Source organism: Hemitrygon akajei, chromosome 5 (assembly GCF_048418815.1).
Source record: "Hemitrygon akajei chromosome 5, sHemAka1.3, whole genome shotgun sequence".
In the NCBI taxonomy this organism is placed as follows: Eukaryota; Metazoa; Chordata; class Chondrichthyes; order Myliobatiformes; family Dasyatidae; genus Hemitrygon; species Hemitrygon akajei.
Window position 1 is genome coordinate 146,443,347 of NC_133128.1, and position 27,042 is coordinate 146,470,388.

Sequence of the window (27,042 nt, forward strand, 5' to 3'; positions counted from 1 at the left end):
CCTACCATGTGGTACCTTGTCAAATGCCTTACTAAAGTCCATGTAGATCATATCCACTGCACTACCCTCATCTATATGCCTGGTCACCTCCTCAAAGAACTCTGTCAGGCTTGTAAGACATGATCTGCCCTTCACAAAGCCATGCTAACTGTCCCTGATCAGACCATAATTCTCTAAATGCCCGTAGATTCTATCTCTAACAATCTTTTCCAACAGCTTTCCCACTACAGAAGCAAGGATCACTGGTCTATAATTACCCGGACTATCCCTACTACCTTTTTTAAACAAGGGGACAACATTCGCCTCCAATCCTCCGGTACCATTCCCGTGAACAACAAGGACATAAAGATCTTAGCCACAAGCTCAGCAATTTCTTCCCCCGCCTCATGAAGCAGCCTGGGGAATATTCCGTCAGGCCCCAGGGACTTATCCATCCTAATGTATTTTAACAACTCCAACACCTCTTCTCCCTTAATATCAACATGCTCCAGAACATCAACCTCACTCATATTGTCCTCACTGTCATCAAGTTCCCTCTCATTGGTGAATACCAAACAGAAGTATTCATTGAGGACCTCAATCACCTCCACAGCCTCCAGGCACATCTTCCCACCTTTATCTTTAATTGGTCCTATCTTCACTCCTGTCAACCTTTTGTTCTTCACATAATTGAAGAATGCCTTGGGGTTTTCCTTTACCCTACTTGCCAAGGCCTTCTCATGCCCCCTTCTTGCTCTCCTCAGCCCCTTCTTAAGCTCCTTTCTTGCTACCCTATATTCCTCAATAGACTCATCTGATCCTTGCTTCCTAAACCTTACATATGCTGCCTTCTTCCACCTGACTAGATTCTCCACCTCACTTGTCACCCATGGTTCCTTCACCCTACTATTCTTTATCTTCCTCACTGGGACAAATTTATCCCTAACATCCTGCAAGAGATCCCTAAACATCAACCATTTGTCTATTGTACATTTCCCTGCAAAAACAACATCCAAGTTCACACCCGCAAGTTCTAGCCTTATAGCCTCATAATTTGCTCTTCCCCAATTAAAAATTTTCCCGTCCTCTCTGATTCTATCCTTTTCCATAATAATGTTAAAGGCCAGAGAGCAGTGGTCACTGTCCCCCATATGCTCACCCACTGTGACCTGACCCTTACTTCTTACTAGATGAGTTCTCTAGTCTGTCCTGACTGAGCACTGCCGTGACATTCTCCCTGACTAGTAATGCCACCACTCATCCTTTAATCCGTCCTGCTCTGTCGGGTCTAAAACAACGGAATCACAGAATATTGATCTGCCAGACCTGCCCCTCCTGCAACCAAGTCTCACTAATGGCTACCTATCATAATTCCAGGTGTTGATCCATGTCTTGAGCTCATCTGCCTTCTCTATGATATTTCTTGCATTGAAGTATATGTAGCTCAGGATATTCGTTGCACCATACACAACTTTTTGGTTCTGGACAGTGCCAGAGGTCTTAACAACATCTGTCTCCACAACCTCCCCACTAACTATTCTGGAACTCTGGTTCCCACCTGTCCCGTACGGCCATAACATCACAACTTTAGCATTCGATTCCACAACCAATGAAAGCAACCATGCCTTATGCTTTCTTCAAAGATAGGTGTCTATATGTGTCACTGCTTTCAGGGAACAGTATACTTGTAGTTCTATATCCCTCTGTTCTCCAACCCTCACCGGGGCCATTTACTGTGCCATTCCTGACTTGATTTAACTTACTAAAATGAAACACTTTACACCTGTCCAAGCTAAATTCCATCTGACCCACTTTCCCAGTCATTCTACATCCTATTGTAATCTAGATAATCATCTTTGTCCAGGATACCACCAATTCTGGAGTCATCCACAAATGTATTAGCCATGCCAACTACGTTGTCATCTAAATCATTAATATGTATAATCAACAATGGTGGACCCAACATTGATCCCTGCAACCCACCTCCCATCACAGGTCCAGTCTGAGTAACAAGCCTCCAATACCAAGCGAATTTTGTATGCAATTAGCAAGCTCACCCTGAACCTTATGTGATTTAATCTTCCGAACCAGCCTACCACATGGGACCTTGTCAAAGACCCTGTGAAGGTTCATGTAGACAGGTCTAATGCTCTGCTCTTGTCCGCCTTCTTCATCACCTCTTCAAAATACTCAGTTAAGTTTATGAGATGTGATTTCTCCAAATGCAAGACATGGTTATGCTCCCTAATTAGTCCTTGCTTTGTTTTTCCCAAAATTCAGGTAGATCCTGCCTCAGATTCCCTCCAGTAATTTTCACACTACTGATGCTAGGCTCATCACCCTAAATTTCTCTGGCTTAGTCTTGCAGCCGTTCTTAAATAAAGGCACAATATTAGACACCCTCCACTATGCCCATACCTCACCCATAGCCAATGATGACACATATTCAGTAGTTCTACTAAGGCGCCAGCTTTTAGTTAAATTTCAGGTTTTTTAAACTAGTTTTGTAGTTCATATTATGTTAGCAGTAAAGTGGTGCTTAATTTAATCCATACTTTTAATTAAGAGGGCAAGGCAACATACCAGATATGAAGCATTCATGGGTTCCTGTCCATTAAATTTAAGTCTTCCAGTGTAGTTTAATTGAATTTCTATCGGTTGCAAAAGAGGCATGCTATATTACGAAGGTGTGGTCATAGAACTTATAAACTGTTATGAAGTTATAGTTAGACCTTAGAGGAAACATTCATTTTAAGCTTTGCTTTGCAAATTCATGCAATTCTTTGTACAAAAGATTTTTATTTTCTTGTAAGCAACCTGGACTGTCACCGATTCTTCTACGTTTACAGAAGCATTTGATAATATTCTCCAACTCTGATTGCAGAGAACTGCATTACCTTAATTTACTCTCTTAGATAGATAGATCGATAGATAGATAGATAGATAGATACTTTATTCATCCCCATGGGGAAATTCAACTTTTTTCCAATGTCCCATACACTTGTTGTAGCAAAACTAATTACATACAATACTTAACTCAGTAAAAATATGATATGCATCTAAATCACTATCTCAAAAAAGCATTAATAATAGCTTTTAAAAAGTTCTTAAGTCCTGGCGGTAGAATTGTAAAGCCTAATGGCACTGGGGAGTATTGACCTCTTCATCCTGTCTGAGGAGCATTGCATCAATAGTAACCTGTCGCTGAAACTGCTTCTCTGTCTCTGGATGGTGCTATGTAGAGGATGTTCAGAGTTATCCATAATTGACCGTAGCCTACTCAGCGCCCTTCGCTCAGCTACCGATGTTAAACTCTCCAGTACTTTGCCCACGACAGAGCCCGCCTTCCTTACCAGCTTATTAAGACGTGAGGCGTCCCTCTTCTTAATGCTTCCTCCCCAACACGCCACCACAAAGAAGAGGGCACTCTCCACAACTGACCTATAGAACATCTTCAGCATCTCCCTACAGACATTGAATGACGCCAACCTTCTTAGGAAGTACAGTCGACTCTGTGCCTTCCTGCACAAGGCATCTGTGTTGGCAGTCCAGTCTAGCTTCTTGTCTAACTGTACTCCCAGATACTTGTAGGTCTTAACCTGCTCCACACATTCTCCATTAATGATCACTGGCTCCATATGAGGCCTAGATCTCCTAAAGTCCACCACCATCTCCTTGGTCTTGGTGATATTGAGACACAGGTAGTTTGAGTTGCACCATATCACAAAGTCCTGTATCAGTTTCTTATACTCCTCCTCCTGTCCATTCCTGACACACCCCACTATGGCCGTGTCATCAGCGAACTTCTGCACATGGCAGGACTCCGAGTTATATTGGAAGTCTGATGTGTACAGGGTGAACAGGACCGGAGAGAGTACGGTTCCCTGCGGCGCCCCTGTGCTGCTGACCACCGTGTCAGACCTACAGTCTCCCAACCGCACATACTGAGGTCTATCTGTCAAGTAGTCCACTATCCAATCCACCTTTTGATATATTTAGTCATAATCTCTACCCAATTTCTACATTAATTTCACCATTTGGTTCCTTAAGGTTGTTATTGCCTGGGGTGGGAGTGAAGATACGTTCCCACTGCCTATTAAACATTCCCAATGGCATGCACCTCAAAGTGCTTCTGACAACCAAGTCCAGCTCCTGACTTTCACATGCAGCTTAGCTACTAAACCTGGCAAAACCATTTCTATTGAAAGAAGAAGGGGAAAGGTTTTACTTGTGCCTTAAAACCAGTCACTTCAGGCAAACAGGGCTTGTCAACCGTGGTCAGCAGCTCACATAGAAGGGAAACTCTGATCTCAAACCTCCACTGCCCTGCAGCTACATTCACTCACGGAAAAGATGTTGGGATGAAGCCCTTAGGAAAATTCCAGAGATGGAGTGCCTCAGGCAGTCCTGCATTGAGTTCAATGCTGACTAGCAACTCCTGCGACACTGCTGGTGATAAACTGCTTCAATCTCTGGTGTTCCCTTGGATTGATCAGCTGCGTGGAGAGGGGGAGCCTGCTAAATAGCAACGGTTTGCTCTCCATATCATACAGCCCTGGATTGCATACTGGCTTGCATATCACTTAGACAGATGGGATGTAACATCTATAGTTGACTCTGACCAACAGAGGTACTCAATATCAACAGATTCTAGTCATGAACACCAGGGATTGAGAATGATCTTGGAATGAAGCTGTACAACTTGGAAGAAGGGTGAAAGTACAGTGAATAATTTTCCATGAGCAACACACACAAAATGCTGGTGGAACACAGCAGGCCAGGCAGCATCTATAGGAAGAAGCACTGTCAACGTTTCAACCTCTTATTTGATGTGACAGATGTTATAAAATACATAGCCACTTTATAAACCATGGGATTTAACTGCCAATGCAAAATTACAAAAAATCAATATATAATTGTACAAACACGCTAGAGGAACTCAGCATCTGCAGAGTACTTTGTGTTCAATACCTAATTGGTTTGATGGTAGGAAGCAGAGTAGAAGGCGGTTTCTCAGCCTGCAGGCAAAAGTGCTGGGTCATTGCTCCAGAATTTATATAAATTATTTTAATGAAAATATGCAAGATATGGTTAATAAGTCTGTAGCTTGTAGGTGACACTAAAATAGGTGGTATCATAGACGAATGAAGGATGTCCAAAATAACAAGAGGACCTTGATCAGCTCTAAAGATGGGTCCTCATCACTGTCCACTTTCAATTCAATCTACAAAGTCACCATAGATCCCATGTGCCTTAATCTTCCAGATCAGCTTGCCATGAGAGACTTCATTAAATGACTTACTGAAGACCATTTATTCAACATCTATTCACCTACCCTTATGAAGCTTCTTCATAATTTTCTCAAAAGACTCAATCAAATTTGTGAGAAGACCTCTGCTGTATAAAGCCATGCCAAATGTCCCTAATGATTATCCTTTTCTTCCAAATACAAGCAGATCCTAGCACCAAGTATCTTCTCCAATAATTTCTGTCTCATGGAATTAATGCTCACAGTAATATAAATTGTCATGTTATCCCTATTGTACTTCTTAAACAAAGGAACAACATTAGTTCTTCTTCAGCCCTCTGACTAAAAATCTCTAAGTAGTCCCACCAATCTCCTCTCGTCTCCAGTAACGTGGCTGTACTTCCACTTCTAGCATATTAGCAGAGACTGAAGAACACAGCACCAGTGTTGAGGACCAAGAAGGTGAAGTCAAGGGAGGTGGAGGAGCATTTACACAACTGCTTTGAGTCAGCGGTCTGGACAAAATTCAGAGATTCATCTTCCAACTCTGAATGAATGCAGCGCAGTGGTCACCAGGTTCATTAAGACCCATGTGGATGAGTGTGTGCCTTTGAGAACATATCAGACATACCCAATCCAAAGCCATGCCTAAACCAGAAGATTTCTACTCAGATGAAGGCTAGATCAGTGGCACTCAAGACCAGTGATCTAGAACTATACAAGAAGTACAGGTACGACTAGCTTAGCAATGAGAAAGCAATTCCCATTGAGGTTGGAGGCATCATTCTTCCCCTCCACCATTAGATTCTGAATAGACAATGAACTCATGAATGCTACCCCCCAGTATTTTTGCCTCTCTTTTTACAATACTTATTTAATTTTCTGTGTTTTTATACAGAGTATACTTCTCTCATTGTAATGCATCATACTGCAGCCACAAAACAACAAATTTTGTGACACATGTCAGTTATATTAAACCCAATTCTGATTCAACATCCAGGCAAGGATAACTGCAGTGGTGTGTGATCAAACCAGGACAATGGAGACCTTAGAAGTAGACCTCTTGAGCAAATTTTGCCCATTACAGACAGGTCAGAATGACTAATGGCAGGCTAATCAACCTAGAACACAGCTTCCATTCACACAGTAGGGGGTGCTGGAGACAAATGAGATAATGGAAGGATGTGAAATACACCCAACAACTAATTGTCATACTAACTTCAAAATGTCATCGGTTATCACTTCAAGTTTCAATTGACTTCTAACAGTTCTATTGTAAACAGCGATTAATCATGCTAGTAAGGAATTGAAACATATACAATTTTCCAAATCATCAATACCCATAACCGTTAAGCCAATTGTGCATAAAAATAATGAGTTTTCTGTCCTGGCTTCAGAGCAGTATGGTGACAGGGACCATGCTGTTCTCCTTGTGCACAAGTAAAATAAATTGTGTGCAAGTCTTAAGAGTACAGTCTATGTGTTCTGGGCACAGTTATTTTAGTTAGTTTATTTTGACAACAAGACCCTGGGGATTTATCCATCATTAGTGTTCTTCAAGAAACCCAACATGCTTAAGAATAACAACATAGCCTTTCCTCATCTTGCTCTTGTTCATGTCCGCTTCCTTGGCGAATACTGATGCAAAGTACTCATTTTGTACCCCATTCACTCATATGGTTCCAGGGATAAATACCCTCCATTGTCCATGAGTGGTCTTAACACTTTCCCTAGTTACCTTCTTGACTTTAATGTGTAAAATGTCTTGAGATATTGCTTAATGTTACATGCCTTATGCATTTCTTGTCACCATTTAGACCTCATAAAAAGTTCAAGAAAAAGTTCAAAAAAATTTATATTGAAACTACATACATATCATCATATATAACCCTCAGATTCAATTTCTTGCAGGCATACTCAGTAAATCCATAAAAGAATAATCACTATAGTATCAATGAAAGATCGCACCAACTTGAGTGTTCAACCAATGTGCAAATGTCAGCAAGCTGCAAATCCAAAAAGAAAACAATAATAATAATAATAAATATATCAGCAATAAATATCGAGAACATGAGATGAAAAGTCCTTGAAAGTGAGTCTATAGGCTGTGGGAACATTTCACAGATGGAGCAAGGGAAGTTGAGTGAAGTTATCCCCTTTGGTTCAAGAGCCTGGTGGTTGAAGGGTAATAACTGTTCCTGAACCTAATGGGGAGAGTCCAGAGGCTCCTGTATCTTCTTCCTGGTAGCAGCAGCGAGAATCCTAAATTCGAAGAATTTTCTATAGGGACACAATTTGGAGCATCCTGACTGGCTGCATCACTGCCTGGTATGGGAACTGTACCTCCCTTAAATCGCAGGACTCTGCTGAGAGTGGTGCGGGCAGCCCAGCACATCTGTAGTTGTGAACTTCCCATGATTTAGGTAATTTACAAGGACAGGTGTGTAAAAAGGGCCTGCACGATCACTGGGGACCCAAATGTTCCCAACCATAATCTATTCCAACTGCTACTATCTGGGAAGCAGTACTGCAGCATAAAAGCCAGGACCAACAGGCTCCAGGACAGCTTCTTCCACCAGGCCATCAGACTGAACCTACTTCCAAGCACCTTAAAACTGTGCCCTCTCATGACAGCCATTTCAGACCTGGGAAAAAGCCTCTGACTATCCATACGATCAATGCCTCTCATCATCTTATACACCTCTATCAGGTCACCTCTCATCCTTCATCACTCCAAGGAGAAAAGGTCAAGTTCATTCAACCTGTTCTCGTACGGCATGCTCCCCAAGCCAGGCAACATCCTTGTAAATCTGTTCTGCACCCTTTCTATAGTTTCCACATCCTTCCAGTAGTGAGGTGACCAGAAATGAGCACAGTACTCCAAGTGGAGTCTGACCAGGGTTCTAATTAATAGTAACATTACCTTTCAGCTCTTAAACTCAGTCCCATGGTTGATGAAGGCCAATGCACCGTATGCCTTCTCTACCACAGAGTAGCAGCTTTGAGTGTTCTATGGACTCTGACTCCAAGATCCCTCCGATCCTCCACACTGCCAAGAGTCTTAGCATTAATACTTTATTATTCCATTATACTTGACCTACCAAAATGAACCACCTTAAATTTATATGGGTTGAACTCCATCTGCCCCTTCTCAGCTCAGTTTTGCATCCTATCAATGTCCTGCTGTAACTTCTGACAGCCCTCCACACTATCCACAACTCCCTCAACCTTTGTGTCATCAGCAAATTTACTAACCCATCACTCCACTTCCTCATCCAGGTCATTTATAAAAATCACGAACTGTAGAGGTCCCAGAATAGATCCCAAAGGGACAACGCTGGTCACAGACCTCCGTGCAGAATATGACCTATCTACAACCACACTTTGCCTTCTGTGAGCAAGCCAGTTCTGGATCCACAAAGCAGGATCCCCTTGGATCCCATGCCTCGTTACTTTCTCAATAAGCCTTGCATGGAGTACCTTATCAAATGCCTTGCTGAAATCCATTTACACCACATCTACTGCTCTACCTTCATCAATGTGTTTACATCCTCAAAAAATTCAAGCAAGCTTGTAAGGCACGTTTTGCCTTTGACAAAGCCATGCTGACTATTCGTAATCATATTATGCCTCTCCAAATGTTCATCAATCCTCCCTCTCAGGATCTTTTCCAGCAACTTACAAACTGGGACATTTAATCCCAGGATTAAAGAAAACCCAAAGGCATTCTACAAGTATGTGAACAGCAAGAAGATAAGACATGAGAGAATAGGACCAATCAAATGTCCCAGTGCAGAAGGGAGGGTGGAAGAAGAGGAGAGCGGTAGCAATAGGGGACTCAATAGTTAGAGGTACAGACAGGAGGTTCTGTGGTCGTGACAGAGACTCCTGGATGGTTTGTTGCCTCCCGGGTGCCAGGGTTGGGGATGTCTCTGATCACGTGCCCAGCATTCTGAAGTGGGAGGGTGATCAGCCAGATGTCATGATACACATCAGTACCAATGATGTAGGAAGAAAGAGTGAGGAGATCCTGAAGAGTGAGTATAGCGAGCTTGGTAGGAAGTTAAAAACCAGGAACTCTAGGGTGGTAATCTCAGGATTGCTACCTATGCCACGTGCCAGTGAGGGTAAGAGTAGGATGCTCTGGAGGATGAACACGTGGCTGAGGAACTGGCGTAGGGGTCAGGGTTTCAGATTTCAGGATCATTGGGACCTCTTCTGAGGCAGGTGGGACCTGTACAAGAGAGATGGGTTACACCTGAACTACAAAGGGACCAATATACTTGCTGGGAGGTTTGTTAGTGCTCTTGGTGTGTTTGGGGGGTGGGGGGGGGTTTAAACTAGATTTGCAGGGGGATGGGAACCAGAATGCCAGAGCAGATAGTGGAGAGGGGTGAAAATAAATGATGTTAAAAGTTCATGCAAAGTCACAAATAGAAGGGTTGTGTGTGGTGGTAATAATCTTCTGAGGTGTGTCTATTTCAATGCGAGGAGTATTGTGGGGAAGGCAGTTGAGCTGAGGGCGTGGATTGACACATGGAATTATGACATTATAGCTATTAGTGAAACTTGGCTACAGGAGGGGAAGGACTGGCAGCTTAATGTTCCAGAGTTCTGATGTTTCAGACTTGATAGAGGCAGAGGAATGAAGGGTGGGGATGGTATTGCTAGTCAGGGAAAATGTTACGGCAGTGCTCAAGCAGGACTGGTTAGAAGGCTTGTCTACCGAGGCCATATGGGTGGAGCCAAGAAACAGGAAAGGTATGACCGCATTAATGCGGTTGTAATATAGACCATCCAATAGTCAGCAAGAATTGGGGCAGCAAATCTGCGGAGAGATAGCAGACAACTGCAGGAAACATAAAGTTGTGATAGTAGGGGATTTTACTTTTCCACATATTGATTGGGACTCCCATACTGTTAAAGGTCTGGACGGGTTAGAGTTTGTAAAATGTGTTCAGGAAGGTTTTCTAAAATAATATATAGAGGTACTGACTACAGAGGATGCAATATTAGATCTCCTATTAGGAAACGAGTTAGGACAGGCGACGGAAGTGTATGTAGGGGAACACTTTGGTTCCAGTGATCATAACACCATTAGTTTCAACTTGATTATGGATAAAGATAGATCTGATCCTTAGGTTGAGGTTCTAAACTGGAAAAAGGCCAAATTTGAAGAAATGAGAAAGGATCTCAAAAGCGTGGATTGGGACAGGTTGTTCTCTGGCAAGGAGGTGATTGGTAAGTGGGAGACCTTTGAGAGTGCAGAGTTTGTATGTTCCTGTCAGGATTAAAGGCAAAGTGAATAAGAATAAGGAAACTTGGTTCTCAGGGAATACTGGAACTCTGATAAAAAGGAAGAGAGAGATGTATGACATGTATAGGAAATGGAGCAAATAAGGTGCTTGAGAAGTATAAAAAGTGCAAAAAAAACTTAAGAAAGAAATCAGGAGGGCTAAAAGAAGACATGAGGTTGCTTTGGCAGTCAAGGTGAAGGATAATCCAAACAGCTTCTACAGGTATATTAAAAGCAAAAGGATAGTAAGGGATAAAATTGGTCCTCTTGAAGATCAGAGTGATTGGCTATGTAAGGAACCAAAAGAAATGGGGGAGATCTTAAATGGGTTTTTTGCATCTGTATTTACTAAGGAAACTGGCATGGAGTCAATGGAAATAAGGCAAACAAGCAGTGAGGTCAATGGTACAGCGGTAAAAGTCCATCAGTATCCTGGGACAGAAATTAGCTTTCTTGATGCTCCGCAGGAAATAAAGGCGCTGTGGCCCCTTTTTGATCAAGATGGAGGAGTTCAGGGACCAGGTGAGATCCTCAGAAATGTGGACACCAAGGAATTTGAAGCTTGATGCACGCTCCAGTACAGCTCTGTTGATGTAGATGGGGACGTGAGTGTGGCTCCTAGCATGCCTGAAGTCCACAATGATCTCCTTGGTCTTCTGGGTGTTAGGAGCCAGGTTATTATCGGCACACCACACGGCCAGGTGCTGGACCACGTCCCTGTAGGCCATATATGTCAAACTCAAGGCCCGTGGGCCAAATCCGGCCCGCGGTGGAATTATCTTTGGCCCGCGAGATAATATCTAATTACTATTAAAGCTGGCCCCAGTAATCAAAGCGCCTATGGCGTATGATATGGCTAATGCTGAGTTTATTCAGGTACCAGGTTTTCAGGGTTTTTAGTGTTTATTCGGCAGTCTTCTTCATAAGAAACGGAATTTGTAAAGTGAAACACTTTGTAGTTATAGCAGAGACTGAGACACATGAGAGCAGGCTGAAAAAACGGAGGCAACGAAAGCTGCGTTCGCACGCGTCCGACTGATCCGGCCCGCATGCAGCTGCATTTTGCTCAATCCGGCCCGTGACCTAAAATGAGTTTGACACCCCTGCTTAGGCCGTCTCGTCATCCCCCCTAATCAGGCCAACCACTGTGGTGTCATCTGCAAACTTGATTATGGAGTTAGAACCATGTACAGGAACGCAGTCATAGGTGAAAAGGGAGTACAGAAGAGGGCTCAGCACACAGCCTTGAGGCACGCAAGTTTTCATGGTGAGAGTGGAGGAGGAGAGGTTGTCTAACTTAACAGATTGGGGTCTGTTAGTCAGAAAGTCCAAGGTAGACAATCCCTCCATGACCTTTTCTTCTTCTGTAGCAGTGACACTATCTCTGATCAGCAGTGCCATGACCCTGCATCTTTTGCCTCCCCCCCTGTCCTTTCTGAAACATCTAAAGCCTAGCACTCTAAGTAACCATTCCTGCCCCTGAAACACCCAAGTCTCTGTAATGGCCACAACATCATAGCTCCAAGTACTGATCCACAGTCTAAGCTCATCCACTTTGTTCATGATGCTCCTTGCATTAAAATAGACACATCTCAAACCATCAGTCTGAGCGCCTCCCTTCTCTATCACCGCTTATCCTCCCTCTCACACTGTCTCCAAGCTTTCTCTATATGTGAGCCAAACACCCCTTCCTCCGTCTCTTCAGTTTGGTTCTCACCCCCACCCCCAGCAATTCTAGTTTAAACTCTCCCCAACAGCCTTAGCAAACCTTCCTGCCAGGATATTGGTCCCCCTCAGATTCAAGTGCAACCCGTCATTTTTGTACAAGTCACGCCTGCCCCAAAAGAGGTCCCAATGACCCAGAAATCTGAATCCCTGCCCCCGCTCCAATCCCTCAGCCACGCATTTATCCTCCACCTCACTCTATTCCTATTCTCACTGTTGCATGGCACAGGCAGTAATCCTGAGTTTACTACCTTTGTGGTCCTGCTTCTCAACTTCCTTCTTAACTCCCTGTAGTTTTCAGGATTCCCTCCCTTTTCCTACCTATGTCGCTGGTACCAATATGTACCACGACCTCTGGCTGTTCACCTTCCCACTTCAAGCCATAGTGGACGCGATCAGAAATATCCTGGACCCTGGCACCTGGGAGGCAAACAACCATTTGTGTTTTTCTCCTGTGTCCACAGAATCACCCGTCTGACCCCCTAACTATAGAGTCCCCTATTACTGCTGCTTTTTTCCTTTCCCTGCCCTTCTGAGCCCCAGGACCAGACTCTGTGCCAGAGGCACAGCCACTGTTGCTTCCCCCAAGTAGGCCGTTCCCCCCAACAGTACTCAAACAGGAGTACTTATTGTTAAGGGGTACTCTCTAGTATCTGACTCCTGCCCTTCCCTGTCCTGATTATTCCCCACTTGTCTCTCTCCCAAGGCCCCAGTGTGACTACTTGCCTATAGCTCCTCTCTATCACCTCTACACTTTCCCTAACCAGACGAAGGTCATCAAGCTGCATCTCCAGTTCCCTAACCCAGTCCCTAAGGAACTGCAGCTCGATGCATTTGGTGCAGATGTGGCCAGCCGGAAGGCTGGGAGTCTTCTGCACTTCCTACATCTGACACTCAGTACAGAACATCGGCCTCACACACATACTTCCTGTATCTATACCTCACAGGTAACTTACCTCGCCTCAACTCATTATCACCGAAGCACGAATGATCCAAAACACTACCACTCTACCTCAGATCACTCCATCGATGACCACTCCTTTGATGGAGTCCTCCAAAATGTTAACAACAAGGAATTTAAAGTTGCTGACCTTGTCCCTCTGATCCTCTGATGAGGACAGGCTTATGGACCTCTGGTTTCCTCCTCCTGAAATCAATAATTAGCCTCTTGGTCTTGCCGACAGCGAGTAAAGGGTTGTTGTTGTGGCACTATTCCACCATATTTTCAATCTCTCTCCTATGTGCTGATTTGTCACCACCTCTGATTCAGCCTACAACAGAAGTGTTATCAGCAAACTTGAATATGGCACTGCCGCTGTGCTTTTCCACACAGTCAAAAGTATAAAGTGAGTAAAGCAAGGGGCTAAGCAAATAGCTCAGTGGTGCACTTGTATTGCTGGAGTTTATTGATTATTTTAAGGGGATGATACTATTGAATGTGAACTGTAATTGATAAATAGCATTCTGATATATTTATTGTTGTTGTCCAGATGTTCCAAGGTTGAGTGAATAGCCACTGATATGGCATCTGTTGTAGATCTGTTGTGCTGGTAGGCAAATTGGAGCAGATCCTTCACAGGCAGGAGTCCATTTCTTTCATCACCAACCTCTCAAGACACTTCATCACTGTGGATGCAAGTCATAATTCTCTGTTTAATTTCTTTCCTGCCTCCTGAGTCTTGCCCAATTTCAGCTTCCTTTTTCTTTTTGCCATGAACCTTGCTATCCTTGTCTTTCTTCCTCAAAGGAGTATGCTGGTTCTGAATTGTGAATTCCAGTTGGCCTTTAAATGACTTCCATACATTAGATGTGGACATACAGTACCTAATAACAACCACTCACAATCTATTCTCCCCAGCTCCTACCTAATACCGTTGCATTTAGGCTTCCCTAATTTAGCAACTTCCCCTAAGGTTTTGTTTTATTCCCATGCATAGCTTAAGGCACAAACTAACGGAGATGGGAGTAGACTCTCACATGGTGGATTGGATAGTGGACTACTTGACAGATAGACCTCAGTATGTGCGGTTGGGAGACTGTAGGTCTGACACGGTGGTCAGCAGCACAGGAGCGCCGCAGGGAACCGTACTCTCTCCGGTCCTGTTCACCCTGTACACATCAGACTTCCAATATAACTCGGAGTCCTGCCATGTGCAGAAGTTCGCTGATGACACGGCCATAGTGGGGTGTGTCAGGAATGGACAGGAGGAGGAGTATAGGAAACTGATACAGGACTTTGTGATATGGTGCAACTCAAACTACCTGCGTCTCAATATCACCAAGACCAAGGAGATGGTGGTGGACTTTAGGAGATCTAGGCCTCATATGGAGCCAGTGATCATTAATGGAGAATGTGTGGAGCAGGTTAAGACCTACAAGTATCTGGGAGTACAGTTAGACGAGAAGCTAGACTGGACTGCCAACACAGATGCCTTGTGCAGGAAGGCACAGAGTCGACTGTACTTCCTTAGAAGGTTGGCGTCATTCAATGTCTGTAGTGAGATGCTGAAGATGTTCTATAGGTCAGTTGTGGAGAGCGCCCTCTTCTTTGTGGTGGCGTGTTGGGGAGGAAGCATTAAGAAGAGGGACGCCTCACGTCTTAATAAGCTGGTAAGGAAGGCGGGCTCTGTCGTGGGCAAAGTACTGGAGAGTTTAACATCGGTAGCTGAGCGAAGGGCGCTGAGTAGGCTACGGTCAATTATGGATAACTCTGAACATCCTCTACATAGCACCATCCAGAGACAGAGAAGCAGTTTCAGTGACAGGTTACTATCGATGCAATGCTCCTCAGACAGGATGAAGAGGTCAATACTCCCCAATGCCATTAGGCTTTACAATTCTACCGCCAGGACTTAAGAACTTTTTAAAAGCTATTATTAATGCTTTTTGAGATAGTGATTTAGATGCATATCATATTTTTTACTGAGTTAAGTATTGTATGTAATTAGTTTTGCTACAACAAGTGTATGGGACATTGGAAAAAAGTTGAATTTCCCCATGGGGATGAATAAAGTATCTATCTATCTATCTATCTAGCTGCCTTAAAAACTTACAGAGTAATGCTTGTGGTTCCCAAAATGCTTTCCTACTGAAACTCCAATCACATAGCCTGGCTCATTTTCCACTACAAAGTCTAGTATGGTCCCTTCCCTAAATGAACTATCTACATAGTCTGTTAAGAAACTTGTTTGATGCGCCTAAACCTCTGGCACTAAGTGCCAGTCAATAATTAGGAAAACTAAAGCCAGTTAGTGTCACAGAACCATAGAACATTACAGCACAGTACAGGCCCTTCAGCCCTTCATGTTGTGCCGACCCATATAATCCTTAAAAAAAAAGTACTAAACCCACACTACCCCATAACCCTCTATTTTTCTTTCATCCATGTGCCTGTCCAAGAGGCTCTTAAATACCTCTAATGTTTTAGCCTCCACCACCATCCCTGGCAAGTCATTCCAGGCACTCAAACCTTTGTGTAAAAAACTTACCCCTGATGTCTCCCCTAAACTTCCCTCCCTTAATTTTGCACATATGCCTTCTGGTGTTTGCTATTGGTGTCCTGGGAAACAGGTAATGACTATCCACCCTATCTATGCCTCTCATAATCTTGTATACCTCTATCAAATCCCCTCTCATTCTTCTATGCTCCAAAGAGAAAAGTCCCAGCTCTGCTAACCTTGCTTCATATGACTTGTTCTCCAAACCAGTCAACATCCTGATAAATATCCTCTTCCACAATCTTGTTTTTTTTCAGGTCTTTCCATAATATATCTACATATTTGCTCCTCTATAACATAGTGAATATTGGGAGGCCAGTGATATAACCCCACCATGCTGATAGAATCTTTCTTATTTCTGTGATCACTCCATATTGCCTCCTCGAGGAACCCTCCAGGATACCCAGTCTCAGTGCAGTGACATTCTCCCTAATCAATCTTGCTACTAACACACCTCCTTTACATCCCTCTCTGTCGTATCTGAAATGCTGAGTTGCCAGTTCTGCCCTTCTCTTAACCAAGTCTGTGTCATTGTAATATCATAGATCCATGCACTGGTCATTAGAATATGCATATTCCATCGTGAAATAAAACCTTTAAGATCTGTCTTTGACTAATCAAAGAAAGTTAAGGGTAACATTAAAATAGACAATAAAGCGAAGCATATATGCTTTGGAGACCTTTAGAAGCCAACAAAAGATCACCGGAAAGTGATATGTTAGGCAACTAGGAGAGAAAATGACTAGGAAATACCAAAGCACATTATGGGCTACTTAAAAATAATGGAAAGTAGTGGAGAGTTCCAAAAGTAAATGTCACCATCAGCTGGAGTCATTAATATGGGGAAATAGCTGGCATGTTAAACGCATATTTGTAACTGACTTCACTGAAGAGAAGAAAAATAAGAGGCAAAAATGGGGAAAGTAACCAAGGGTCTAATGAGACTCTGTATGTGTACTCATTAGCTACAACAAATGTCATGGAAGCAAAAATTCTCAAGTCCAAGTTAATGACTATAAAGAAAAGGAGGAAAGAATTCTGGAGCAATCCACATTGATCAGCAAGCAGCAAACCTATGATAGAAATATAGAACACTAAGCCAGATAACTCGTTGGTAAAACAGTGGAATTCATTGTTGAGGAATCTGGAATAGACCATTGGCAATGATTCATAATTTGGCACAGCTAGCATGACCTTGTGCAAGAGAATCTGCATTAGGAATTTCTTACAGAGGCAGTGACTCATCGTCAGTGTGACACAATTAAATATATTTCATTTGGATTTTAAAAGGCATGAAGTGCTATATAAAAGATCGATATAAAAAAAGATTCAAGAACTTGTGTAATATGTTAAAAAACGAGTATTATTTAAAGAGAATACATATGAATAAATAGATTATTGTTAGATTGTCAGCCTCCTGTTATTAGTGAAATTCCAGACAGATTACTGCTGGTGCTTCAGTTGTGTACAATCTGGATCAATGACTAAGGTACATGAAAGGAGTAAAAAGTTTTTTCAAGTTTACTGTCAACGTAAACTACTACTACGTCGACTCAGGCCTAGGGGGCTGGCGTTGGGCACAATGGCAGACTCTCCACTCCTCTCTCTCCCTCATCAGTGTGTTCAGTTCATCAACAGTAGCCGCACTGCTATCTTCTAAGAGCATGTTGACCACAGTCTTGTGAGGGAGCCCAGGGTTCATCCACCCATGCTTGGGCTCCCATGTGATGACTACGCTGGCAGGTAGCTCAGGGTAGCGTAGACAATGCCCCACTAGTTGCAGTCTTCTCACCTCGATTTTAGTGGCAAGCATCGGTAGGTCATCAGAGCTCAATGTTCATCATGTGCTGTTGCCAACTCATGTCAAGAGCCATCCAGAGCATTCGTATATAGCAACCATCTAGTGCCTTTCGCATGGTCAATGCAAAACGAGGAGTAAAAGTAAGCAGTAGTAAAAACAAATGATCCCTAGTGGGATGCAGACACTTTAAGTGAGTGTAAGATTATTCACTTTGAAAAACAGGAAAATTAAATGTACATCTTTTTAAATGGTGAAAATTGAATAAATGTTGAAATAATTTGTGAACCTTTGCACTTGGCACTGAAACACAGAAATTAAAGGTAAATGTGCAATTGGGAAATTAAGTGGCATGTTGACCCTTATTCAAAGGTGAAGAACAGAGAAAGAATTCTTGTTGCTTCGGTTAGACGACACTTGCAGTGCTATATGCTGCTTTGTTTGTCTATACAAGGAAAATGTAGATCTGATTTGGGATGCCATAGAGTTGTCTCTAGATTGATTACTTAATTCCACAAGGAGAGATTTCAATGTAAAAAGAAACTATCGTATTGAAATATACAAGATTGACCACGTTTATCAGGATTAATACCAAGAAGCTAATCCTTGGTTAACGAATAGAGAACTGGAAAAAGTTTCAAGGTGTTATCTTTGGAAATCCCTGCCTTTGGTCAATCATTGAATTTTGCAATGGTTAATCAATAGATTTCAAAATAAATTAAAATAAATAGTCATTTAACAGTGAAGTAGAAATAATGTAAAAGGAAAGCCACAATTGCATTGAATAATGGAAACATGTTCAAGAAATCACATGACCTACTCCTGCTCCTATTTAAGTTTCTTATGTTCCAAACACAAAATTCACAAATAATCTCACATACATTTTTTTAAATTTTGAATGGTACATCTTGAAAGGTACTTCAACATTCTTAGTGCATAAAAACCATAAATAGGTTACTTCATTGTTCATCCTACAGTTCTGCATACAAATTACTTTTTATTGAGCTAAATGATAATATGCACACCACATACTAAAATGTAATCCAGCACATTTAGGTTATTTCTCATCAGGAATATACTGTGTGCAAATATGAAATCAATCAGCTCTGTATTGCTGAGAAAACTATGAAACTTACCATTATGTTGCAGATAGAAAATGAAGAATTTGTTTGGTAACATTATTTATTTCTGAACACTGCTCAGTTTGGACTTTTCTCCCCACAGTTAATGATGACACAATGCATGCAAATATAAACATGAAATAATCCTTAAGATTGCTCATATCTGTTCTGTGTCTTTCAACACAGTATCTCTTACTTGGTGTGAAAAAATGTAGAAGGCAAGTTAACTGGGTGGATATTATATCAACATAACACATGGCTATAAATTGAAAAGCCTAATACTGAATGTCAAAAAGAAAGAATGAAGCTTATGTAAGGTTTAGGAAGCTGAAATCAGGCAATGCCCCAGGGAAACATAAAAGAAGCTGGAAAGAACTGAAACCAGAAACAAGGAGAGCTAAAAAAAAAAATGGAGGTCAGGCAGCAACAGTGGAGGAAAATGCACAATTCACATGTTAGATTGAGACCCTTCATCTAGCCTGGGTTAAAATTTCCTCAGCAAGTAAGATTAAGGTGAATCCCTTAGCATATTATACATATAGCAAGAAGGTGGCTAGGTAAAAGACAGGTCTAATCAAGGATAAAAGAAGGAATATATACTTAGACCAGGAGGAAGTGGGTGAGGTCCTTACTGAGTAGTTCACATTGGGACATGGGTGACAGTGAGGTTAGGGAGGGATATGTTGATATTAAGTAGGAGGTGTTAAGTGTTTTGAAAAACAGTACTATGACTAAAAAGGAGGCAGATGGGAATCTGGAGGCTAAAGAGGGAATTTGGTAGAATATAAAATTATAATAGAACAAAACGGTCGATAGTCAGGGGTCTTTTCCAAATACTAAGGGCTTATATTTAAGGTGAGAGAGGAAATGTTTAAATGAGTGTTTTTTTTTTACAAGGCAAGTGTTTTTTTTTTACACAGAGAGAGGCAAGTGGCTGGAATGCACTGGCGGAGATAGTGGAAGCAGATACAATAACAACATTTATGAAGTATTTAAACAGACAAATGAACAGGGAGTGAATAGTGGGATATGGACTATGGGCAGGCAGAGGAGATTGGTTTAAATTGGGATCATCGTCAGTGCAGTCATAGTAGGCCAAAGGACCTGCTTAGGAACAGCTTTCTCCCCTCCATTCAATATTCTTATTTTATACTTTTAATTTATTTTGTAATTATTAATAATTTTATGACTTTGCACTGTACTACTGCTGAAACACAACAAATTTAATGACCTACAACTCAGTGATAATAAACCTGATTCTGATTCTGTGCTGTGCTGTTTTGTTTCTCTGGAGCTTGATTCAACATGTTGCATTCCTGCTCTTAAGTAATATTGTGCTCTAGAATTCAACCAAGGCTTGGTTACAAATCATCTTGACTGCGAAATGATAGGAGAAGACCAGAGGGGGTGGAGTAAGAAGGGGGAGGGGCATTAACGGAAGTTAGAGAAGTCAATGTTCATGCCGCTCCTCCCCTTCTTACCCCATCCCTAATTTATTTAGTTTTTTTCCCCCTCCCTTTTTTCTTTCTCTCTCTGCCTATCACTCTGCCTGTTCTCCATCTCCCTCTGGTGCTCCCCTCCTCTTTTCTTTCTCCCTAGGCCTCCCGTCCCATGATCCTTTCCCTTCTCTAGCTCTGTATCCCTTTTACCAATCACCTTTCTGGCTCTCAGCAGCACCCCACCCCCTCCGGTCTTCTCCTATCATTTCGCATTTTTCCCTCCCCTTCCTACTTTCAAATCTCTTACTACCTTTCCTTTCAGTTAGTCCTGATGAAGGGTCTCGTCCCGAAACATTGACAGCGCTTCTCCCTATAGATGCTGCCTGGCCTGCTGCGTTCCACCAGCATTTTGTGGGTGTTATGATAACATCAGGATTTTCTTTTTTTAAAACAAGAGAATTGAAACCTCTCATGGGACCAATCATTGATGGAGCACCATCAGTACAGATGTCAACCCAGTTCCTCCAAAACAGGTGCTTTTATGTGTCATATGCTGTAATTTGTAGTTCAGTATCTTTTCAATTTTGCTGGAGCCATTGCTGCATTTGTAAGTTGTTTGACATAGACTAGACACAATAACTTGGATCACCAGCCCATGCAAAACCCATAGAGAAGCAGCTTTCATTGTAAAGATGGACTTTTTTGTGTCCATTGTTGCACTCATGCAGTGAAATGACTCAGAAGATTGTAATTCTGTATTATTAACCTTATCAGAACGTCCATAGACCTATACCTAGAATCTTCCTCTTCCATCTCACATCTCCTCTTCAAAAATCACCACATTGAACCCTCAGACATGTCTGCAAAACACAAGGGTTAATAACAGGGGAAGTGGGGAAGTTGGGAGGTGCACAAGGGGAAGTTGGGCTGGGGGGGGGGGAGGTTATTCGGGAGGGAGAGGCTGATGTCACAGCCCAAGTCGGGCAAGTCCATTCAGTGCTTGGAAAACACAGTCCACACTTCTCATCAGCCTACTGTCCTCCCCTCTGTGCAATACAGCATTCACTAATTATCAACAGCCTCCCCTATCTCAGATCAAATACTGAGAATGAACGCAACCAAATAAACACAGTCCTGTTACACACTGCCATACTGGGCTGAGAGACTCTAAAGAGATTGCTAACAGAGCAGCTCGGTCACTGCTCACCACTGTGAGCACTAGCATCACACAAAGTTCAAAAAACGTTTATTTTTTAAAGTCACCATCTCTCGTGGAATCCGCTAGCAACCTCTCACGGAAACAAAGTTGAGAAACCCTGCCATAGACAATAGACTACAACACTATACAAGTACATTAAAGTAGTAGATTTCCTAAAATAGCAATATATCAGAAACTGGAGGAACGCAGGAAAAATACAATCACCAAGGAATTTTTAAAGTTGCAGTTTATATCTCCTCAGCCCTAAGCTCCTAAGCTCTTAAATGAAGTGGACAGATGACACAACTGTTTTATTTTTCTAAAATGCTCTGGTTTCAGAGAACTTCCAGCAGATGGAAAAATAATAAATCCTTTACTCAAACAAGAAAGGAAGCAGTTAGTAGATAAAGCAGACTGTTATCTTTCTTTGTAAAGGTATTAGAAACCACCAATAAAAGTTTTGTAACGGAATGTGGAAACGGGCAGTTAAAACAGTTTGACTAATTTATGTGCATTCTCTGAAGAAATAACAGGTGTTACGGATAAAGAAAAACCATTTCCACAAGGCATTTGATGACGAGATTCAAAGATAGCAAATTGGCATGTATAGAAGATTGGGGGCCTAAAAGAAACAGAGAGCACTGAAACAGACGCATTTTCTAGATGGCCAAATGTAATGAGTGGCGTGTCATAGGAGTCAGGATCAGGCAGCTGAAAAAATTAGATGAAAAATGACAGAGAGAATACAATTGTGAGGTATTGCACTTTGGGAGGAGAGACCAGGGTAGGACCTACACAGTGGAAGGTAGGAACTGAGGAGTACAGTAGAACCAAGGGATCTATGAATACAGATCCACAAATCCCTGAAAGTGGTGTTATGGGTAGAGAGTTGTAAGGAGAGCGTTTGGCACATTGGCCTTTATAAATCAAACTACTGAGTACAGGAGTTGGGGTGCTATGTTGAATTTGTTTAAGACATTGGTGAGGGCAAATTTGGAGTAGCATGTGCAATTCTGATCACCTAAGGTAAGATATCACTAAGATTGAAAGAGTACAGAGAAAATTTACAAGGATGTTGCTGGTACCTGAGGACCCGCGTTATAGGAAAAGGTTATATAGGCTTAGACTTTATTCCCTGAATTGGTGGAAGGAGAATGAAGGAGTCACGTTGTCAAGTTCACCGAGTACACAACAGCGATGGGGCTCATTGGCAACATTGATGAGACAGCATAAAGAGAGGAGATGCAAAAGCTCAAAGCTTGGTGTCATGCAAATAAAAACTTCTTCCTTAATGATAAGAAGATAAAGGACATGGTTTTCGACTTCAGGAGAACTCGCAACACTCACACTTTCTTTTACATCGGCAGCACAGCAGTGGAAACACTGCAGTTTTAAAATACTATAAATACACATCACACACAACCCATCATGGTCTCAGAACACATCCTACACCATCAAGAAAGCTCACCAATACTTTCTAAGGAGACCGAAGGGAGCTGGTCATTGCACATCCATATTCATGTCATTCCAAAGAAGCACGGTAGAGAGCATCCTAAGAAGCTGCATCACTGCTTGGCACAGAAACTGCACTGTGGTGGCTAAGAAGGCTCTACAACAGGTAGTCTAAACTGCCCAAAGCATCACTAGCACCAGCCTACCTGCCCTCAGGGACATATATACAGAAAGGTGTTGGAGAAGTGCCGGAACTATCATGAAGGATTCCACACACACTGCTCATGGACTGCTTGTCCCACTCATATCAGGGAGGAGGCTACGTAGCATCCAGGCCAAGACCACCAGACTCAAAAACAGTTACTTTCCCCAAGCAGTAAGACTGATCAACACCCCCACCTACTAACTCCACAATTACGTAATTATTTCCCATCAGACACCTTATGTACAGCCTAGCTCTACTTTAAGGACATACAATCAATATATGTACAGTATATAAGTCATCTTATGTGCTTATTTATAGTATTATTGTGTTCTTAATTGTTTCCATTTTTTTTTTCTCCTTAGTTATATACAGGAAATGACATTTAACGATCAAAGTAAATTTATTAACAAAGTACATATATGTCACCATATACAACCCTGAGATTCATTTTCCTGCAGGCACACTCAATAAATCTATAATACAATGATAACTATAATAAAATCAATGAAATATTGCACTGATGGACATACAACTAGTATGCTAAAGACAACACACTGCAAAAACAAAAAGAAAGAAATAATAATAAATAAGTAAGTAATAAATATTGAGATTCAAGGATTCTTCATCTCAAAACACATCATCACTGTTGATTTAAGTGCTACCGGATGATAGCCATTGTGGCAGGTTACCATATTCTTCTTAGGCACCGGTATAATTGAAGCCTCAAACAATCTTGAATCATGAGAATGACAGCTCTACAGGCATGATATCCATTACTTAGCGACCACTACATAGATTCTGTATGCTTATGTAAACACTAGTAAACAGATGCATTCTGTTGTACAAAATTCATCAATAATTTAAAGAAACATGAAGTGATATAGCCAGCACTCCAAGAATTTGATAGGCTACAGATGGTAACACTAACTAACATTTTGAAACTGGCTTTGAGAGCAAATCCTTCGTAAGTAATTACTAAATAAGTAAATGAACATATACAGTGTCAACATTAAAGCAACATTTTGAATTCACAAACTATGTTTTACATACAGTACATGTTATTGTGCCTTATGACTAATATAGTCTTCAGTGTGTAACTGGTATCACGGTTATCCAGATGATGATACCTTATGAGCATTTTGGTGACATAATGAGGCCATATTTCAAAGTATTTTAAGCTTAATAGGTAGTATCCATTTCATTCTATTTGTTTAATTTTTCCCTCTTTCTACAGTTAAATAACTAGTGTTTTACTATCCAGTTTATGCTTAAATGCCCAGGCATTAAGATCACAGCTTAACTCAATGTTATATTGCTACATGATTAGAGGAGGCATCGTAGATCACCGATTAGTTATATTGCTGCACATTTATGAGAAGTAATAAGGAGCAAAAAGATGGATAAGCATCCTTTCCATGTATGAACTAAGTTTTTTTTCTATTTTCTTCTGCCCCACCACCAAACTTCTTTTTCTGAAGATTATGATTTATGCTGCTGTACAATGGTGTGGATACTGTAAAGCATCAACTTGCTTAAATAACTCATTCTTCTTTAGCTAATCCCTATGGAAAGTTGCTTTTTTTTAACCAATGAAGTCATACAACAGAGAAACAGTTCCTTCTGCCCAAATAATTCTACTTACCTGCATTTGGCTCATATCTTACTAGGCATTTTCCATTCATATACCTGTTCAAATGTCTTTTAAACATTGTAATTATTTACCATCCTTACAGTTTCCTCTGGCAGCTTATTCCATACACCATCCTCTGTTTGTGTGGAAATGTTGCCCCTTGGGTCCATTTTAAATCTTTCCCTCTCTCTTTAAATCTTCTGTCCTCAAGATTTACACTCTGCTTTTCTGAGAAAAAGACTGTGACCATACTATGTCAATACCCTGATTATTTTATAAACCTCAACCTCCTAGCTTCCAGGGGAAAAACAATGTCCCAGCCTGTCTATCCTCTCCTTATAACTCAAGTTGTTCAGTCCCAGTAACATTCTCATCAACTTTTATTCACCTTTTCCAACTTAATGACATCCTTCCTTATTTCCAGGCAGACAAAACTGCACACAATACTCCAAGTGTAATCTCACCAATATCTTGTACGTTATATCATGACATCACAACTCCTCCACTCATTGCCTTGACTGAGGAAGGCAAACATGCCAAATGTTTTCTTCTCAACCCCATCAATCTGTATCACCATTTGTAAGGAACTGTGCATCTGTACTCTGAGGTCTCATTGTTCTGCAACACACCACAGGGCCCTATCATTTACTGTGCAAGTCCTGCCTGGTTTAGATTCTCAAAGTGCAACAATTCCTATTTGTTTTGTCCAAGTAAAATTCCATCTGCTATTCTTTGCTCTACTTTCTCAGTTGATCCAGATCCCTTTATAAACTTAGATCACTTTCTTCAGTGTCCTCTACACTACCAATTTTAATGACACACTATCAATCACAATCCTCCAATCTGCAAAAGCAACCCTCCAATACCATCCGCTAACTCATATAGACCTCCGTTAGTCTCGATAGACCATGGATTCCAGGACACAAGCCTGGGCAAGGTTTTTTTTTAATGGAAGACCGGCAGTTGCCCAAGCTGCAAGTCTCCCCTCTCCATGCAACCGATGTTGTCCAAGGGCATTAGGACCAATACAGCTTGGCACCAGTGTCATCCTCAGAGCAATGTGCGGTTAAGTGCTTTGCTCAAGAACACACACGCAGCCTCAGCCAAGGCTCGAAGTAACGACCTTCAGATCACTAGACCAACGCCTTAACCACTTGGCCAGGTGCCAACACAACTCATACCACTAAGCCAATACTGTATTCAATTGGCTAGCACATCCTGGATCTCACATAATTTTGACTTTCAGGCCAGTCTACCATGCAGTAACTTGTTAAAAGCCTTGCTAAAGTCCACGTGAACAATGCCAACCACCCAACATTTGTCAACTGTCGGTCAACTGAGTCAAAATTGCAAAATTGTGTCTTTTTTTCCTCGCGGGCATAAGAGTGCAGATCTAAAGGCACAGGTTAAAGAGGAGAGAAATATGAAGGCAATCAGAGGGGTACATTTTTCACACAGAGGATAGTAGCTATATGGAACCAACTGCCAGAGCAGGTGGCTGAAACATAAGCAATTACAATACTTAAAAAGCACATGGGCAGGTACTAAACAGGAAAGACATCCAGTTATACAAGGTTAATACATGCAAATAGGATTGGCAAAGATAAACGTCACAGTTGGCACAAAGAAGGTGGGCCAAAAGGACCTATTTTGTGCTATTTTGCTGAGTTTCCATGCTCAAGAGGAACTTAAAAATAACAACATAACAATGCATTTTAGTTTTGTGCTACAGCTTTGCTTACTCATGTTTATCCTAAATTCTGTGATTTTTTTTATTCAGGCAGTCTATAAAGAATTTACTAATTCAGTATATTCAATAGAAATACTCAAAGTCTCTTTTGGGATACATAAAATAGGGAAGGTAAATGTTACGTCTTCTTGCTTACCTGTTTGACATGATTGCTGAGAGATCAGGGTCGAGTCTGAATTCTCCTTGGAACAGGTCAGGACCTCACCTTTACAGCCTTGTTCGTTTCGCTGCCACCTTCCTCCACACAATCAATGCCAGACTCTGACTTGCACAAGACCTTGAAACGGGTTTTTAATTGAAATCCGTGCATAAGGCTCCTTAGATAATTTCTGTGACCACCTTGTATAACAAGGGTGTACGCGCACGTTGTAATGGGAATTCTCTATGCCCTTAGCAATTCAAAGCTTAACTCTATCACTCTACTTTCAACTCCAGGGCAACCAGATGCCAACGCATGCGCAGTGCTGTTCCTCAGTTGGCGCATGTGTATTTCTCAACGCGAGTGAATGTCGTCTTGGTAACTGCCAGCCGGCCTCGCAGTTTATACACATTGTGAAAAAAGTTATGTAAGTTCCAGGATACCTCTGGGGGGAGTTTTGTTTGCAAAGGAGAAGGCAACGGAGATTTTATTTATTGTTTAAATCTCCCTTTTGAAGTTTGTTGCAAATCACCCAAATGGTACTGGGACTGTGAAAGGCAGTTTC

The 27,042-nt window shown here is 41.8% G+C and overlaps 1 protein-coding gene across 2 annotated transcripts in view; it reads right to left on the minus strand.

Annotated features, from left to right (window-relative positions):
* LOC140728281 (dynein regulatory complex protein 11-like) overlaps positions 1-26,779 on the minus strand; it is a 184,387-nt gene extending 157,608 nt beyond the window's left edge. The window contains exon 1 of one of the 2 annotated variants that reach the window (XM_073046777.1): positions 26,475-26,779. In XM_073046777.1, the coding sequence (XP_072902878.1) occupies positions 26,475-26,485 (11 nt within the window). In that variant the 5' untranslated portion in view covers positions 26,486-26,779. Of the gene's footprint in view, positions 1-13,339; positions 13,362-26,474 lie in introns of those variants that run through there. The other variant, XM_073046778.1, reaches the window with a different exon arrangement.
* Positions 26,780-27,042: the final 263 nt, after the last annotated feature.